At 39.9% G+C, this 17,011-nt stretch overlaps 2 protein-coding genes across 2 annotated transcripts in view; both read left to right on the top strand.

Moving 5' to 3' along the window:
* The window catches only part of LOC110368154 (tryptase gamma), a 32,723-nt gene extending 23,005 nt beyond the window's left edge, over window positions 1-9,718 (top strand). The window contains exon 4 of the mRNA XM_021315227.2: window positions 9,024-9,718. Coding sequence (XP_021170902.2) covers window positions 9,024-9,320 — 297 coding nt within the window. The 3' untranslated portion in view covers window positions 9,321-9,718. The remainder of the gene's footprint in view (window positions 1-9,023) is intronic.
* Window positions 1-17,011, top strand: part of LOC105923620 (transmembrane protease serine 9) — a 283,180-nt gene that overhangs the window by 85,295 nt on the left and 180,874 nt on the right. The window lies entirely within an intron of this gene.

Here is a 17,011-nt window from a genome sequence, read left to right as displayed (position 1 = left end):
TAGCATTCTTTTGATTTCTTTCTAGCTCTTTCGATCATGCAAACTTAGTTATTAATGCTTTTCAATCTTAATTGGTCAAGGGTGAAACTTTAAAGCAACCATTTCCTTTCCTTTTGAGCTTCTGGTGTTTTTCTATACATGATAAGAGTTTTCCCCATAATTCAGCACATTGAGAAGGCTACCCAGAATTTAACCCCTCAGAAGCTGGCTTTATTTTATTTTTTCCCTCTGACATAGTTTTCGTAACCCCAGGCCAGAACACACAGACCCAGCCTTGCCATAAACATTCAGATGTTTACATCATGGTCAGATTTGTTTATCATATCTATTGTCCTGTTTCAGGTTAAACTGACCCTCTGAGGCTTGCCTCAGCTCAGCATAACTAATAACATCAGATGCTTTTGTAACTGATGACATGCTTAATGTGGCCTTGTGATATCTTGACACTTCTCAAAATTTCTCATTAGCTGCATTCAAATCCCAAGTAAAAAGAAATAAAATAAATTAATAGAGAACCCTTAGAAAAGCAACCATATTTAGTCCCATACATTTTGATTAAAGCACAGTTTGTCTCATCTATTTAAATCAAAAATCATGTATATCTTAATGCCCTTAAATTCTTCTCTTTAGGCAGCTGTAAAATCCTTAGTTAAAAATCTCCCCTTAAACATATCCCATCCGGTTCCATTTCTCCCAAACATTCTCCCATATGCTCCCCATATGCTGTTTGCCATTTTATTAATGTTCTAATATTACAATATAAAAGCTTTTACTCTGTTATTATTTCAGCTGTCATGAATTCATTGACAAACACAAGCCAAACGCAATCTAATAGCATAACTGAATACTCCCCAACGCCTCTGTTTGCTGTAATGCATAATTAAGCTCCAAACTAAAAAAACTTTATCCCCAGTCCCAAGTATTTCCTACAGCCCTGGGATATTTTCTGTTTAAGACACGTTAGCATATCTCAGTGTAACAATTTAATTTGGCCAGATATTTAATGTTAAAAAAAAAAAACTTTGTTATTTAAATCTCTCTTTTACTTTTACCTTTTTGTTAACCTAGTCCATGCTTAAAAATGTCATTTGAATTACGGAGCTGCAGTTCTCCCAAAACAAATGATCATTTTGAAACCATGAACAATAATTTTAACCGAATTAATTAATTCACACAGAAGAACGTTTAGTTACAAACGACACATACATACGTACAGTTACATACAGTTACATACATACAGATACATAGAAACTGACGACATTCAGACAAACAAACACACGCAGGCCTTTACTTCTGACAGGGGGGAAGGGCTGGTCAGAACCTAATGACGGTTAGGGCAGCTTCTTTCAAAATGCCCTGGGTAACCACACGTCCAGCACAAGGGCATATCATAATCTTTGGTTGGTCCCTTTCTATGATTTCTGTACTGCTGTGTATATCTGCTGGGAATTTGTCCCCATGGAGGACTCTGATACATCTGAAATGGGACATCTGGAGGGAGGGATCCCACAAACTGGTCTAAACCAAACACAGGTGTCGGGGCCATAACCATCTGAGCTTTTGCAACATTCTTCTTCTTCCTCCTTTTACTTTGATTGTCTCTCAGCTGTTTTAGCTGTTCAGCTACGAGTTGTTGTTTTAAGTTCTGTATATCACTGCTAAGTTGCTTCATGTTTTTTTCATCCATATCCAGCTGATGAACCAAAGCTGCCATCTATTGATGTAAAGGCATATCATAACTCGCAACCATTCTATACATGTTCTGCTTAACATCCTGTGCCTGGCCCTTTAACATTGCTTGTTTAAAGAGTTGCTGCAGCGTGACTGATAACGGGCAAGAGCCCGTCTGGTCTTCCCATACTTTCAACATTCTGTTCACATATGCTGAAGCCGTCTCCCCTGCACAACGTGTAGTGTCATTTAAAAGGCCAGAATCCGTACTTACCGGATAAAACGTCCTCAGTGTGCTCCAAAGTTGCCGTGCCACTGGGGCCAAAGGAGCAGCTGCTCCTAGTACGTCAGTTCCAGCAGAAACTTCAACCGCATGTACCTCTTGTGGTTCCAGGTATGCTGATAAGCTAGTCCTCACATCACCAATAGCCAATACATACCCGCTTAAAGTCTCCACGAATGCTTTGATCCAAAGGTGCGCCCCTTTTCTGGGATCAGGGAGCATGTGCCTCAGATGAACGTTGTCAGCACATGAAAGAGGGTTGTAAACAGCTGCATTCACCTGTCCTGTAGCACTGTGAGTCTGAAACAATGGCAGTTGCACACTTTGTTTCGTTGCAGGTAAAGAAAGATCAGTTTTGTTAGAATGCAGATTATATCTGGGGCCCTTTTCCTCCCTGTATTTGCGTGTGTCATCGATTTTCATAACATCTGTGTCATCTGATTCTGCAGTTTTAAGAGCGTGTCTTACCACTTGTTCTATCGCAACCCGCAGCTGGTCTCGTTTGTGTCCCTCTAACCTACTTTTTCCATGTATCGGTCTTGCGTCACAGCTTACCTATCCCCCACATAATTCCATACCAGGCACCTGCACCGAAGGGTCTGATGAAGTCACCACACTCCTGGCCTTGGATAACAGTTCTGCACTATCACCACACAGATTGTTTTGCATAACAGCGGCTGCACCAGAAGCAGACATCTCTGGAATAACAGGAGCTGTGTACTTATCTTCTTGTTTGAAAGAAGATGATTCCCTTACCCCCTGCAGATTTTCACTCTCTTGTTGTTTGTCGAGGCCTGAGAAGCAAATGCTGAAATAATGTTCAGTTAGTTTTATCAAGCCTGCTATTTTGATTTCCTCTTTTTGGCATTTTTCTCTAGCAAACTCACCTGCATCAGCCGTTTCTACTTGTGCTTGGGCTAGTCTATTTTTTAACATTTGCAAATAGTAAGTGCACATTTGGGCATCGGGTGGAGGTCCTTCTGTATCCCCAAAAACCCCGTCTCTCCTCATTTTTTCACACCACTCCTCAAATTGTTTTAAATGGTTTTCAGCATCTCTGTGTGGAAAGCTTGCCATTATGCTCCCTTTTCCTGCCTCCAGCAGTGTTCCTAAAGAACCCCCCTGGAGCTCATTTTGCCTGATTCTCAGCCATTCCAGCACTCCAACCTGCTGGGACAGCGTCCTGACCCCGGTCCAATGAGAGCTTATTTTTTATCTCTTAGACACCAAAACTTATTATGTTCCTATATGCCTTATTATTGTGTTTTTACATGGCAGTTTCAATGAGCCAGTGTACTCAGGATGAGCAGGTTATAAGTCACCTGAACAGGTGCACCCTTACCCTTCACTTCCAAAGGCTCAATGTAGTAACGTGTCTCACACACACACACACACACACACACACACACACACACACACACACACACACACACACACACACACACTCTCTGGCCAATCTTTAGTTAACTCAGTAGGTACCTCCGGTCTCAATCTCATACGCGCTCGTTTTTCGAAAAAGGCTGCTTTTATATTACCGCAAAAACGAAGATTTTTATGTTCGTCCTCGCGGAAAATAAGGGAGCTCTAAACCCACATTTTCTAGGCTACACGATGTTTTAGAAGCCACGCGTGTTCTCAGTCTCATACGCGCTCGTTTTTTGAAAAAGGCTGCTTTTATATTACCGCAAAAACGAAGATTTTTATGTTCGTCCTCGCGGAAAATAAGGGAGCTCTAAACCCACATTTTCTAGGCTACACAATTTTTAAGAAGCCACGCGTAACGGCGTGCCTTTCAGAATGGCCGCTTTTATGCTACACACAGAGGAACACGTATTTTCCTCTGTGCCTAACAAGGGGACCTTTTAAACCCTAAATTCTCAAGGTACACAGTATTTTCAGAAGCCTGGCCAAGGCTTCCCGGACTTTCACCTCTGTGACCGCACGCAAATCCCAAGTTCTTATCGACACGTTTGCAAAGAATTATCCTCAAACCTTTCTCTGCCTTTAGGAATACAAAAGTCGGCCCTTCCAGGAAGAAAAAGACACTAGTAGATGAATGAAATCTCCTTACCTTTTGTGCGGCCGCAGGCTGTGTGTTTTTCTTCCGGAATGACGTCCTGGCCGGAAAACGGAAGGTGGTACGCCGCCTTTTGGGTCCGGGCGGAAACACCAATTTGTTATTGTTTCACCGTGCCGTGTCTACGGTGAAGCACCCTCGGTGGACCCAGTTCGTTTTACCCAGTCAGGCGACCCCCACTTTACTACCTTGAATGTAGGACGCATAAAACAGACAAGTATGCTTTTAGTTATATTTTATTTACGTAAAGACAGAGAAATAGTTACAGTCACACCAGCGCTGATGGGCCCCTGATCGGCAGGAGGCCTCGAGTGCTCATCACACAAACATTATAAAGGGATCTCGGGACACACCCATACAAGGGCGGTACACATCCAAACTGTGACATCAGCAGGGAAGCTGTGTCACCTCCGGGGTGGTATCTGATAGATATGTGCCAATCTTTTGGGTCAGTGCCATCTAAGTGTGCCATGCAGTTCTGGGATAAACAGCTCGTTCCACTTGACCTTGTTGATATCCTAACAAGACCTATATCTAATCTTCTTTTTTTATCTAAAATTCTTGAGAAAGTAGTTGCTAATCAACTATGTGAATATTTACAAAGCAATGACCTACTTGAGGAGTTTCAGTCAGGCTTTAGAGCTCATCATAGCACTGAAACAGCTCTGGTGAAGGTCACTAATGATATTCTCATGGCCTCAGATAATGGACTTGTGTCTGTACTTGTCCTGTTAGATCTCAGTGCTGCATTTGATACAGTTGATCACAATATTCTCCTACAAAGACTTGAACATACTGTAGGGATTAAGGGGAAAGCATTAGGCTGGTTTAAATCTTATCTATCGGACAGATTCCAGTTTGTTCATGTTAATAATAAATCTTCCTCAAACTCTAGGGTCACTTGTGGAGTACCACAGGGTTCAGTCCTTGGACCAATTCTATTTACTATATATATGCTTCCGATTGGCAAAATTATCAGACAGCATGGGATTAATTTCCACTGTTATGCTGATGACACTCAGCTATATTTATCCATAAATCCTGATGAATCCAATCAGTTACTTCGACTGCAGTCATGTCTTGATGACATCAAAAGCTGGATGACTTTAAATAAAGACAGAAGTTGTAATCTTTGGGCCAGAGTCTTCAAAACATAAAGTTCTTAATCAATCACTTAATCTGGATGGCATTAACTTGGCCTCTGGTAATAAAGTTAAAAAATCTTGGTGTTGTTTTCGACCAAGACATGTCATTTAAATCCCATATTAAACAGGTTTCCAGAGTTTCCTTTTTTCACATCCGGAATATTGCCAAAATTAGAAACATTCTGTCCAGGAGTGATGCTGAAAAACTAGTCCATGCATTTGTTACTTCAAGGCTGGACTATTGTAATTCTTTACTATCAGGAAGTCCACAAAATGCAGTTCGAAGTCTTCAGCTGATTCAAAATGCTGCGGCAAGAGTTCTGATGAAAATCAACAAGAGGGATCATATTTCTCAAATTTTAGCTTCCCTTCATTGGCTTCCTGTTAAATCAAGAATAGAATTTAAAATTCTCCTTTTAACGTATAAAGCCCTTAATAATCAAGCTCCATCATATATCAGAGCTCTGATTACCCCGTATGTTCCTAACAGAGCACTTCGCTCTCAGACTGCAGGTCTGCTGGTGGTTCCTAGAGTCTCTAAAAGTAGAATGGGAGGCAGATCCTTTAGCTATCAGGCTCCTCTCCTGTGGAACCAACTCCCAGTTTTGGTCCGTGAGGCAGACACCCTATCTATTTTTAAGACTAATCTTAAAACTTTCCTTTTTGACAAAGCTTATAGTTAGAGTGGCTCATACCCTGAGCTATCTCTATAGTTGTGCTGTGATAGGCCTAGGCTGCTGGAGGACATCAGGATCTAATTTTCTCACTCTACTGATTTCTACTGTTCTTCAGTCTACTGTTCTCCAGTTTTGCATTGTATTACATTGAAATGACTATCGTCATTTCAGCTTTTAACTTTTTGCTCTCTCTCTTTTTCTTCATAGTAGGTACACCTGGTCTGGCGTTCTGTTAACTGTGACATCATCCAGAGAAGACGGCTCACCCGCTACTACCATCTAATGTAGAACAGATTACTAGATCAATGTGTGCTTCTGTGCCTTTTTGTCTGTCTTGTTGTGTCTCTGCTCTGTCTTCTGTAACCCCAGTCGGTGGAGGCAGATGACCGTTCATACTGAGCCCGGTTCTGCCGGAGGTTTTCCTTCCCGTTAATGGGGAGTTTTTCTTCCCACTGTCGCTTCATGCTTGCTCAGTATGAGGGATTGCAGCAAAGCCATGTACAATGCAGACGACTCTTCCTGTGGCTCTACGGTTCCCCAGGAGTGAATGCTGCTTGTCGGAACTTTGATGCAATCAACTGGTTTCCTTATATAGGACATTTTTGACCAATCTGTATAATCTGACCCAATCTGTATAATATGATTGAACTTGGTTTTGTAAAGTGCCTTGAGATGACATGTTTCATGATTTGGCGCTATATAAATAAATTGAATTGAATTGGATAATCTGTCTCCCCTGATGATGTCACAGCTAACAGAACGCCAGACCAGGTGTACCTTCTATGAAGAGAAAATGACAGAGAGCAAAAAGGTAAAAGTTGAAATAACAACAAACAATGCAAATTGGAAAACAGTACTAGAACTCAGCAGAGTGAGAGGAATAGACCCTGATGTCCTCCAGTAGCCTAAGCCTATAGCAGCATAACTACAGAGGTAGCTAAGGGTAACATAAGCCACTCTAACTATAAGCTTTGTCAAAAAAGAAAGTTTTAAGATTTGTCTTAAAAGTAGACGGTGTGTCTGCCTCATGGACCAAAACTGGGAGTTGGTTCCACAGGAGAGGAGCCTGATAGCTAAAGGATCTGCCTCCCATTCTACTTTTAGAGACTCTAGGAACCACCAGCAGACCTGCAGTCTGAGAGCGAAGTGCTCTTTTAGGAACATACGGGGTAATCAGAGCTCTGATATATGATGGAACTTGATTATTAAGGGCTTTATACGTTAGAAGAACAATTTTAAATTATATTCTTGATTTAACAGGAAGCCAATGAAGGGAAGCTAAAGTAGGATAAATATGATCCCTCTTGTTGATTTTCATCAGAACTCTTGCCGCAGCATTTTGGATCAGCTGAAGGCTTCAAACTGCATTTTGTGGACTTCCTGATAGTAAATAATTACAATAGTCCAGCCTTGAAATAACAAATGCATGGACTAGTTTTTCAGCGTCACTACTAGACAGAACATTTCTAATTTTGCCAATATTCCTGAGGTGAAAAAGGTAATCAAGATTAACTTATTGATTAAGAAGTTTATCTTTGAGGACTCTTGTCCAAAGATTACAACTTCGGTCTGATGATTTTAAAATCATCCAGCTTTTGATGTCATCAAGACATGACTGCAGTCAAAGTAATTGTTTGGATTTATCAGAATTTATGGATAAATATAACTGAGTGTCATCAGCATAACAGTGGAAATTAATCCAATGCTGTCAGATAATTTTGCTAATTGGAAGCATTTATATATATATATATATATATATATATATATATATATATATATATATATATATATATATATATATGTATATATATATATATATATATATGTATATATATATATATATATATATATATGTATATATATATATATATATATATATGTATATATATATATATATATAGTAAAGAGAATTGGTCCAAGGACTGAACCCTGTGGTACTCCACAAGTGACCTTAGAGTTTGAAGGAGATTTATTATTAACATGAACAAACTGGAATCTGTCAGACAGATAATATTTAAACCAGCCTAATGCCTTTCCCTTAATTCCCACAGTATGTTCAAGTCTTTCTAGGAGAATATTGTGATCAAATGTATCAAATGCAGCACTGAGATCTAGTAGGACAAGTACAGACACAAGTCTATTATCTGAGGCCATGAGAATATCATTAGTGACCTTCACTAGAGCTGTTTCAGTGCTATGATGAGCTCTGAAGCCTGACTGAAACTCCTTAAGTAGGTCATTGCTTTGTAAATGTTCACATAGTTGAATAGCAACTACTTTCTTAAGAATTTTAGATGGGAAAAGAAGATCAGATATAGGTAACAACAGGGAGGAAAACAGATAACATAGAGCTTCATACTTTAGACCTTGTGCTGACATGTTTCATAAATTGGCAATATATAAATAAAATTTAATTGAATTGTCCACATGAATGTTAAAATACCCCATTATAATAACCTTGTCAGTGTTTAACACCAAATCAGAAGAGGTTTTGTTGCTTAGCAGTTTTTATGAGGGAAACCAAGGGTTAGATGTTCAAAATAATTGTAGTTATTAATTGGCCTAGGACTAATTAATAAATAAGACTGAAAGATTGTTGCTACTCCTCCTTCTCTTCCCGTAGTTCTGGGAATGTGGAAATTTAAATAATTAGAAGGAGTTTACTTACGTAGTGCTAATTATTAATTACGTTTACTAATGTAGTGCTCTTGTAGTCAGGTTTCTGTGAGACAAATCAATCAATCAGAAACCAATTCATTAACTAATTAAGGCTTTGAAGAGAGAGACCTTATATTTAATAAACCACATTTAATTGTTTTATTTTTTGGTTCAAGGTGAGTCGTATTGATTTTTATGAGATTATTATGATTAGCTCCTTTTAAATGAATTTAGTTTTGGCCGTGGGAAAGACACTGTTTCAATGGGGTAAAGGGTGGGTAAGACCAAGTACTTCAATCACATCAAGCAATAGCTTCTAACAACCCAGGGGAGTAATGGGTGCATCTTTGCATCTGACCTGGAATGTGCCTAGGAGGATGTGCCTCCATGTGCTTAAAAACAGCAACACTCCAACTACAGGATGCTCAGTGTAAAAACCTGAGCAAAGGTCTGGTTGCCTTCAATTTAAACCTATACGTTGTAGCAGATGATATGTTTTCCCTCTGTTTCAGGGTGACTATGGTGGCCCACTCATGTGCAAGGACAACGGTACATGGTTCCAGACAGTGGTCCTTCCATTTGTAAACACCATCAGCCCAGCTGCGCCCATGATGACCTTTGAAAAATTGGACCGTTTTCAGTCCTTCCTGGAAGACATGTCTCTAGTCAATAGCAGCAGCATTTCTCTGTCTCCCGTCTTACTCCTAGGCCATCTTCTTCTCTTTGCTTTATGCATCCAAGCCTTCACACAGGAAACCTTTATGCTGTCTGGTTTACAAGATGTGGAACAGGCAGAGAAAAACAAGTAAAGGGTTTTTATTTTAGTCCTGATTTCTCTCAGATGACATAGAGCTGATCTCTGCCTTTGGTTAATTAATTCAGATCTAAAGGATCAGAAGCATTTGGCAGAAAATCAATTCAATCAGGAAACATTTTCATTCACAGAAGAAACTAAAAACATGAAGTAAAAATAATTTTATAGTCTAAAACTTACAAAGTTTTATATTTTAAATAAAGGCAGTATGCCATCACTGCATCGGATCAAAGGTCAACCAATAGGAATCAACTCGTGAAGGATGAAAGCTTTAAATCATATCCAGACATCTTGAAGTGTGACTCTTCTTTACCTAATATTTTTTTCAGATTGTAATCATGTCCTATGTTTCTTTTTTTCCTAAGATATAATCACTTGATAAATTTTATTAACCACAGGTTTCACATATATATATATATATATATATATATATATATATATATATATATATATATATATATATATATATATATATATATAGTGTGTGTGTATAGAGAAATAAGAAAATGGTAATAAATAAAACTTATTATTTACTGATAAGTTCTGGTTGCTTCATTTCTTTCACGCAGGTTTTACAAATTTGTTTCTCTTAACAGTTAACCATTTAATTAAATTAAAATGATCTATATTTAAATATTAATTCTTCCATTCAAACCTCACATATTTGTTTTCATAAATATTTAATGGGAGAGTATTGTGGTTCTAATCCATTTTGAGGACAATTGGCTGTTCTGGGTAGTGGTATACAGTAGGTTACTTTAATCAAACATTTTCAAAGTGTATTTTTTTTACTATGAACAGACTACTTAAAATCAAGTATTGTCTGCTTCTCCTTTCTTATCCTGACAAAAATAACGAATCAACGATATTAAAGCTGCCCATATTTGCCACGGCAAAGGAGTAACCAGCACCTTCTGCTGGGGAATATAAACTATATTCATTCTTTGGTGCTTTATACACCTTTACAGACAGGCATATTTTGGTATGTGGCTCCAAGTACCTGACAGTGATGCGATAAAATGTTTCATCTGACTATAAAACAGCAAATAAAGATGCTGTTTAAATTGATCTTTTTTTTCCAACTTTGTTTATTGAACATTTTGAACATAAGAAAGACATTGTTGGGACAAATTCAAAGTATCAATACAATCTCGATGTCACAGATCTGTCAACCCCCAATCCACCCTGACCACCTACCCCACCCACAGGCCAAAAAATAAATAAATAAATGGGGGGGGGGGAATTTATAAATAAATAAAAAGTATAAAGAGTAAAACAGATAAAAAAAGGGTAGACATGAATGTAAATGTAGATAGATAAGTAGAGATCATGTTAGGCATTTAAGTATCCTCAGGGTCAAGAAGATTCAAAGAGTCAAAATACCTAAGAAAAGGGTCCCATGTAGCCTGAAATAACGTGATGGAGCCTCTAAGAGAAAACCTCAATTTCTCTACTTTGAGGTTGTAAAGCACCTCTCGAATCCAGCGGGCATGTGAAGGGGGGTTGAGAATCTTTCCAGTTAAGTAAGATCAACCTACGAGCTAAAAGCGTGGTAAATGCTAAAGCCCGCTCCATTCCTTTAGGCAAGTTAGAAGCAGGGGTGATGCCAAAGATTGCCGACATTGGATTGGAGACTACCAGAGAACCATATGCCTCAGACAGTGATTTAAAAATCCCTGTCCAGAATAGTTTCAACTCGGGACATGACCAAAACATGTGTAAGTGATTGGCAGGCGAGAGTTTACATCTGCCACATTTACAGAAAAAAAAATTTTTGCTAGTCGTGAATTGGTATAATGAGCCCTGTAAACAACTTTGCATTGAATAAGTCTTGGGCGCAGATGGAAGATGAATAAACTAGAGCCAGTGCAGATGTCCATTGTTGTTCTGTGAATACAATGTTAAGACTCTCCTCCCAAGCTGTTTTAACTGCGTTTGCGGGTGTTGAGGTTTCTGAGTGTCGAGATACATCCTCTAAGATTAGGATCAATTACGAGAAGAGAGTCTAATAAGGTTTCGGGAGGGCGATTCGGAAAGTAAGGGAACAACTTCTTAACATAGTCACAAACTTGGAAAAAATGAAAAAAGTTTTGTTTTGGAAGATGGTATTTGACAGACAACTGTTCCAAAGAAGAGAAAATGTTTTCAGAATAGAGATCTACTATTGATACCACTATCATGCCAGATTTTATATGCTAAATCTTGGGACGGTTCAAACGTACAGTTTTTAAACAATGATGTCAGGGCGGATGGATTTGAGAGGCCAAGCTGTTTCCTAAACTGATTCCATATTTTCAAAGAAGTGGATGCAACAGGGCAAGTAGTTAAACGTTGTAGAGGAAGTTGTGAGCACAAGACTGAACGAAGTGAGAACGGACAAGATTTCCTCTCCAACTGTACCCAGACTGGCAAAGGGTCTTCCTCCTTCATCCAAAACAACAATTTCTGTAAATTCACTGCCCAATAATAATATCTTCTCCTTGGGAGACTGTAAAACCGATCTGCAAATTCTGGCAGGCTTCCCAGCCCATAAAAAATTAGAAATCATTGTGTCCAATTTTACAAAAAATTACTTATTTAGAAAAAGTGGAAGATGTTGAAACATGTAAAGAAATTTGGGAAGAATCACCATTCACTAAGCTTATTCGGCCAGCGAGCGAGATGGGTAAAGTTGACCAGCGAGCAAAATCAGCTTCTATCCTCTCCACCAAAGGAGTATGGTTTACTCTATATAGGTCAGAAAGAGATAGCACAATTTGAATACCCAAGTATCGGAAACCATTATTAGACCAACGGAACGGTACTGTCGAGGGAGGGAGCTTTTATCATTAATGGGCAAAAGTTCGCTTTTTTGGTAATTAAGTTTGTAGCCTGATATGGTGCCAAATTCATTGTTTAGGATAGCGGGAAAAGAAGAAATAGGATCCGAAACATACAACAAAAGGTAATCTGCGTATAGCGAAACTTTATTGACTACATCAAATCTTGTTATGCCCTTAATGGAGGTCTCTGCATGCAGCCAGAGGGCTAGGGGCTCAATCGCTAAAATAAACAAGAGCGGAGACAGGGGACAGCCCTGTCTGGTACCACGGCTCAAGGGAAAGGAGGAAGAAAGAACATCATTAGTCCGTAATGAAGCTTTGGGTGAAGAATACAGAAGTGTTACCCAATCAACAAAGGTCTTGCCTAATCCAAATTTTGTCAATACCTTGTACAAAAAGCTCCATTCAACCCTGTTGAAGGCCTTCTCGGCGTTGAGGGACACAACGACTTCAGGGATTGTTGCATTAGGGGAAGTGATGATATTGAAAAGCCTCCTGGTGTTGCATGAGGACTGCCCCCGGGCATGAAGCCCGTTTGATCTAGATCGATAATTGAAGGTAGTATCTGCTGTAAGCGTAATGCCAACACTTTAGTTAGGACTTTAAAATCCACGTTCAACAAGGAAATGGGCCTATAGCTGCTAGACAATAAGGGATCTTTATCCTTCTTAAGGAGCAACGAAATCGTGTCCTCCGACAGGGTACAAGGGAGCCGGCTAAGAGAGAAGGCCTCGTTTTACACCTCTTTAAGAAAAGGGCTAAGCAAAGTGGAGAAAGCTTTATAATATTCAGTGGTAAACCCATCGGGTCCAGGGGATTTGGATCCTTGAAGACAACCTATGGCAATGTAGTAATTGGGGCACCAAGTCGATCTGCCAATTCTTCATTAATGCAAGGAAAGTTGATTTTATCTAATATATTATCAGGAGAGGGTGGAAGGTTGGATGTAGAGAGAAGTCTCTATACATCTCTATACATCTAGAAGTCTCTGTTATGCAAGAAGTTTGCCAGCCTTGTCTCCTGATTCATAAAAAAGTTGTTTAGATTTAAGCAAAGAAGCTCTAACAGAAGTAGTGGAAATTAGATCAAGTTCTGTCTGTAAAGAGAGTCGTTTTAGTGTCAGGATCCGGATTGTCAGCATACTGTACATCCACTTCCTTGATTTCCTTTAAAAGCTCATTAAGGCGAGCAGTTTCAGTTGTTTTTTTATTAGAAATGTAGGAAATAAGTTGACCTCTCATGTAGGCTTTAGATGCTTCCCAAAGGCTACTCCTACTAATATCATGCACATCATTTAATTAAAAAAATAAGGAGATTTGGGTACGTATAAAATCTTGATAACTGTCCTCTGCTAAGAGAACAGAGTTGAATCTCCATTGCCTGAATGGGCTTGACCGGTAGGGTAGTGCCAAATCAAGGGAAACTGGTGCATGATCTGATATTACTATGGTGTGGTAGTCAGTGGAAGCTAAATTTGGAATAAATCTAAGGTCCATCAGGAAGAAATCTTTCCGGGAATAAGAGTGATGAACATGTGAGAAGAAAGGGAAAGCCTTGGTAGAAGGAAATTTATGTCTCCAAGGATCAACCAGACCAAGTCACTGAGAGCACGCAAGTAAAGTTTTTGCTGCCTTCATAACAGGGGCAGGCTTGTTAGAAGAACCATCTAAGAAAGGGTCCTGGACCAGGACCAAGTATATAGTGATTTTCGACATCCGGAAAGGAAGAAAGAAGTTTAGATATAAAGTGCCTGTCGTCCCAGTTAGGGCCATAAACACAAACAAAGAGAAATGGCATTTCTCGAAGCCTCCCAGAAACCATGACATATCTGCCATTGTGATCTAGGACTGATTTCTCTGGAATGAAAGGAAGGCGTTTACGAAAAATTATTGCAGTGCCCCTGGCCTTCCCATTGAATATTGAGTGGAAAATGTCACCGGTCCACTGTTTCCTAATCCTTTTGATATGACGGTTAAGCATATGGGTCTCCTGGATGAAATAGATACCCCCCTTAAGTTGGTTTAAATGGGTCATTACACGTTGCAATTTAACAGCGTTACCCACCCCCTTCACATTCCAAGAAACGAATTTAAGTGTGGTACTTGCATTTGTTGTCATGTTTCCTGTACTCTTGAGGATATGGAAATGTTACACAGGTTTCCAACATGTATCTGGTGGGACCAAGCGTAGAGTAAAAGGTATCTGAAAAGACATGAGTAGGGGAAAGAGAGAGGGGAAAAAAATAAAAAAATAAACCCCATGGCCTAAAGTATCCAATACATACGTGAAAATCCAGTGTCCATTGCACATTGGTGTCAAACACCTTTAAAACTTCCAAGATCCAAAAAGTAGAAACCCCCCAACCATGTGTAAAGCATTCCGATGATAATTATATTAATTCAACCCTTCTTTGTCACAACTTGTTGCACCAGATAAAGTCATCAACGATAATAAAGGCATTGTAGCAAAGACCTGTAAACTAGGCTTATTCAACATTTAAACATATTTATGAAACCAATAACCTTCTTCAAAGTATACAGAAGAAACACTTTGAACATAAACATACAGCCATGATCAAACTGCGGCAAATATTCAAGTCAGAGCTCCGTGATCGTCACTTAGGGACGCTAAAGTCAGTTCACCTCTGGTTCATTCTGTCGACGTTGACGAGATGCAAAGTCTGCAGCTTCCTCTACGGAGGGCAGACGTTTTCTTGATCCGTCGCGTAGCACAACAGTTAGCTTAGCAGGGTACCACAGAGCGGGCTTGTAGCCTAACTCAAACAGCCTCTTCATCACGTCTCGATATTGAGTGCGTTGTTCCAAAACCTCCGGGGCGTAGTACTCAAAGATATGGATAGGTGTATCCTTATATTTCAGCTTGCCCCGTAGCTGTCGGGCAGCCCGTACAACCAGCTCCCGGGTTTGGAAATGATGAAAACAGATCACGACATGCCGTGGCCTACCCGTGGATGCTAGCCTAGCGGGCTGCGTGTGGTGAGCCCTGTCCAGCCTGGGGGTTGGACAGGGGGTTGTTCATCTTTCTTTGGTTTTGGAGGCATGATTCTGCTCCAAATAAGGGCAGGTTATTGCTGGGTTACTTGTTAGGAGTGAAAAAGAGTAAAAAAAATCAGTAGAAGTAATAAGTTCGTGGAGCGCTGAAAACTGCGTCTAGTCCATACACAATTTTCTTTCCTGGCTTTAATGCCAGATGTTATTTTTAAGACTTCTTATTGACTTTTTTTTCCTCTTAAGCTTCTAAATAAAGAGTTACTCTCAGTTTACTTTAAGTTAATTTTTATTCTCCCCAAAGAGCAATTTACTGCACACTCAGCAGTTAGACACAGAAAAAACATACAACAATGTCTTCAACAAAAATCCTGGCATTTATCAGGCTAACAACAGAAGAAATTAAGGATTTTCTCCATCTATTGGTTTTGCAGAGAAGAATTTTATATCTTCATGGGAAAAGTTGAACCTCAGCCTGAAGTGGATGGCTGGGATCAGATTTAATAATCTTTGCTTTCTTTAGTGATCTAATTTTAAAGGGGTCACCAACATTGTCAAGAGGGATATCGGAAATCTTATTAGATTCCCCAACAATGTCCTGCAAACAGCTCTTATTCCTGACTAATAGTGACCTGGGTCAACAGAGAAAAGGTAAGGATGTACTCAATAAGCCAAGATTAAAACAGTTTTATCACAACAGGACTGACATTAAAAGTGCTGATGTTTCTGGTGAAGGTAGTGGCCCTCTGTCACTGTTGTGCAATTATACACTGTTTAAAGTTATTTAATGTTTATTAAATAACTCTCTGTTAGGTATAGTCTGGTGATGATCAGATCTTAAGCTGATATCAAGACAATGGTTGAAAGGGATGAATTCAAGCACTAGCGATCTTTTAACAGCAAACCCTTCACACACATAGAAGAAAGGAGTGAAAACTTCTGCTCAATGAGGGGAAGTTGGAGCGGGAGATCGACAGGCGGATTGGTGCGGCGTCTGCTGTGAAGTGGGCGCTGTACCGATCCGTTGTGGTGAAGAGAGAGCTGAGCCAAAAGGCGAAGCTCTCGATTTACCGGATTTATAGGTCTACGTTCCTACCCTCATCTATGGTCACGAGCTTTGGGTCGTGACCGAAAGAACGAGATCCCGGAGACAAGCGGCCGAAATGAGTTTTCTCCGTAGTGTGTCTGGGCTCTCCCTTAGAGATAGGGTGAGGAGCTCAGTCATCCGGGGAGGACTCAGAGTAGAGCCGCTGCTCCTCCACGTCCAGAGGAGCCAGGTGAGGTGGCTTGGGCATCTGGTCAGGATGCCTCCTGGACACCTCCCTGGTGAGGTGTTTTCCGGCCACGCCCCACCGGGAGGAGACTCAGAGGGAGACCCAGGACACGCTGGAGAGACTATGTCTCTTTGCTGGCCTGGGAACGCCTTGGGATTCCCCTGGAGGAGCTGGCCCAAGTGGCTGGGGAGAGGGACGTCTGGGCCTCCCTACTGAAGCTGCTAACCACGCGACCCGACCCAGGATAAGCAGAAGAAAATGGAAGGACGGACTGATAACTTCTTTCAAGTTCAAGAAATAAATAACAGAAATAAAATGAACATCCAGAGAACATTACTATGTAATGCTGTTTATCTGAATTAACACAATATTTTGATTAACAAATCCTCTCCACTAGGCTAGTGAAACTTAACTAAACTAAGTTAAGCTAAGCTAAGGAACTATTTACATGCAAAATAAACAAAGACAAAACAAAGTGGTTGATCATAATCAGAATAATTCAATGAATCCTTGTTCACTGAAGATCTAAATACAAAAAGCATGGAATGGAGTTAAAAACATTTGGCATGTGTTCAATCAATT

The sequence above is a fragment of the Fundulus heteroclitus genome, chromosome 16, assembly GCF_011125445.2.
Source record: "Fundulus heteroclitus isolate FHET01 chromosome 16, MU-UCD_Fhet_4.1, whole genome shotgun sequence".
Classification (NCBI taxonomy): domain Eukaryota; kingdom Metazoa; phylum Chordata; class Actinopteri; order Cyprinodontiformes; family Fundulidae; genus Fundulus; species Fundulus heteroclitus.
Note: the sequence above shows the minus strand (reverse complement) of the source record. Positions and strands in the feature narration are given on the sequence as shown.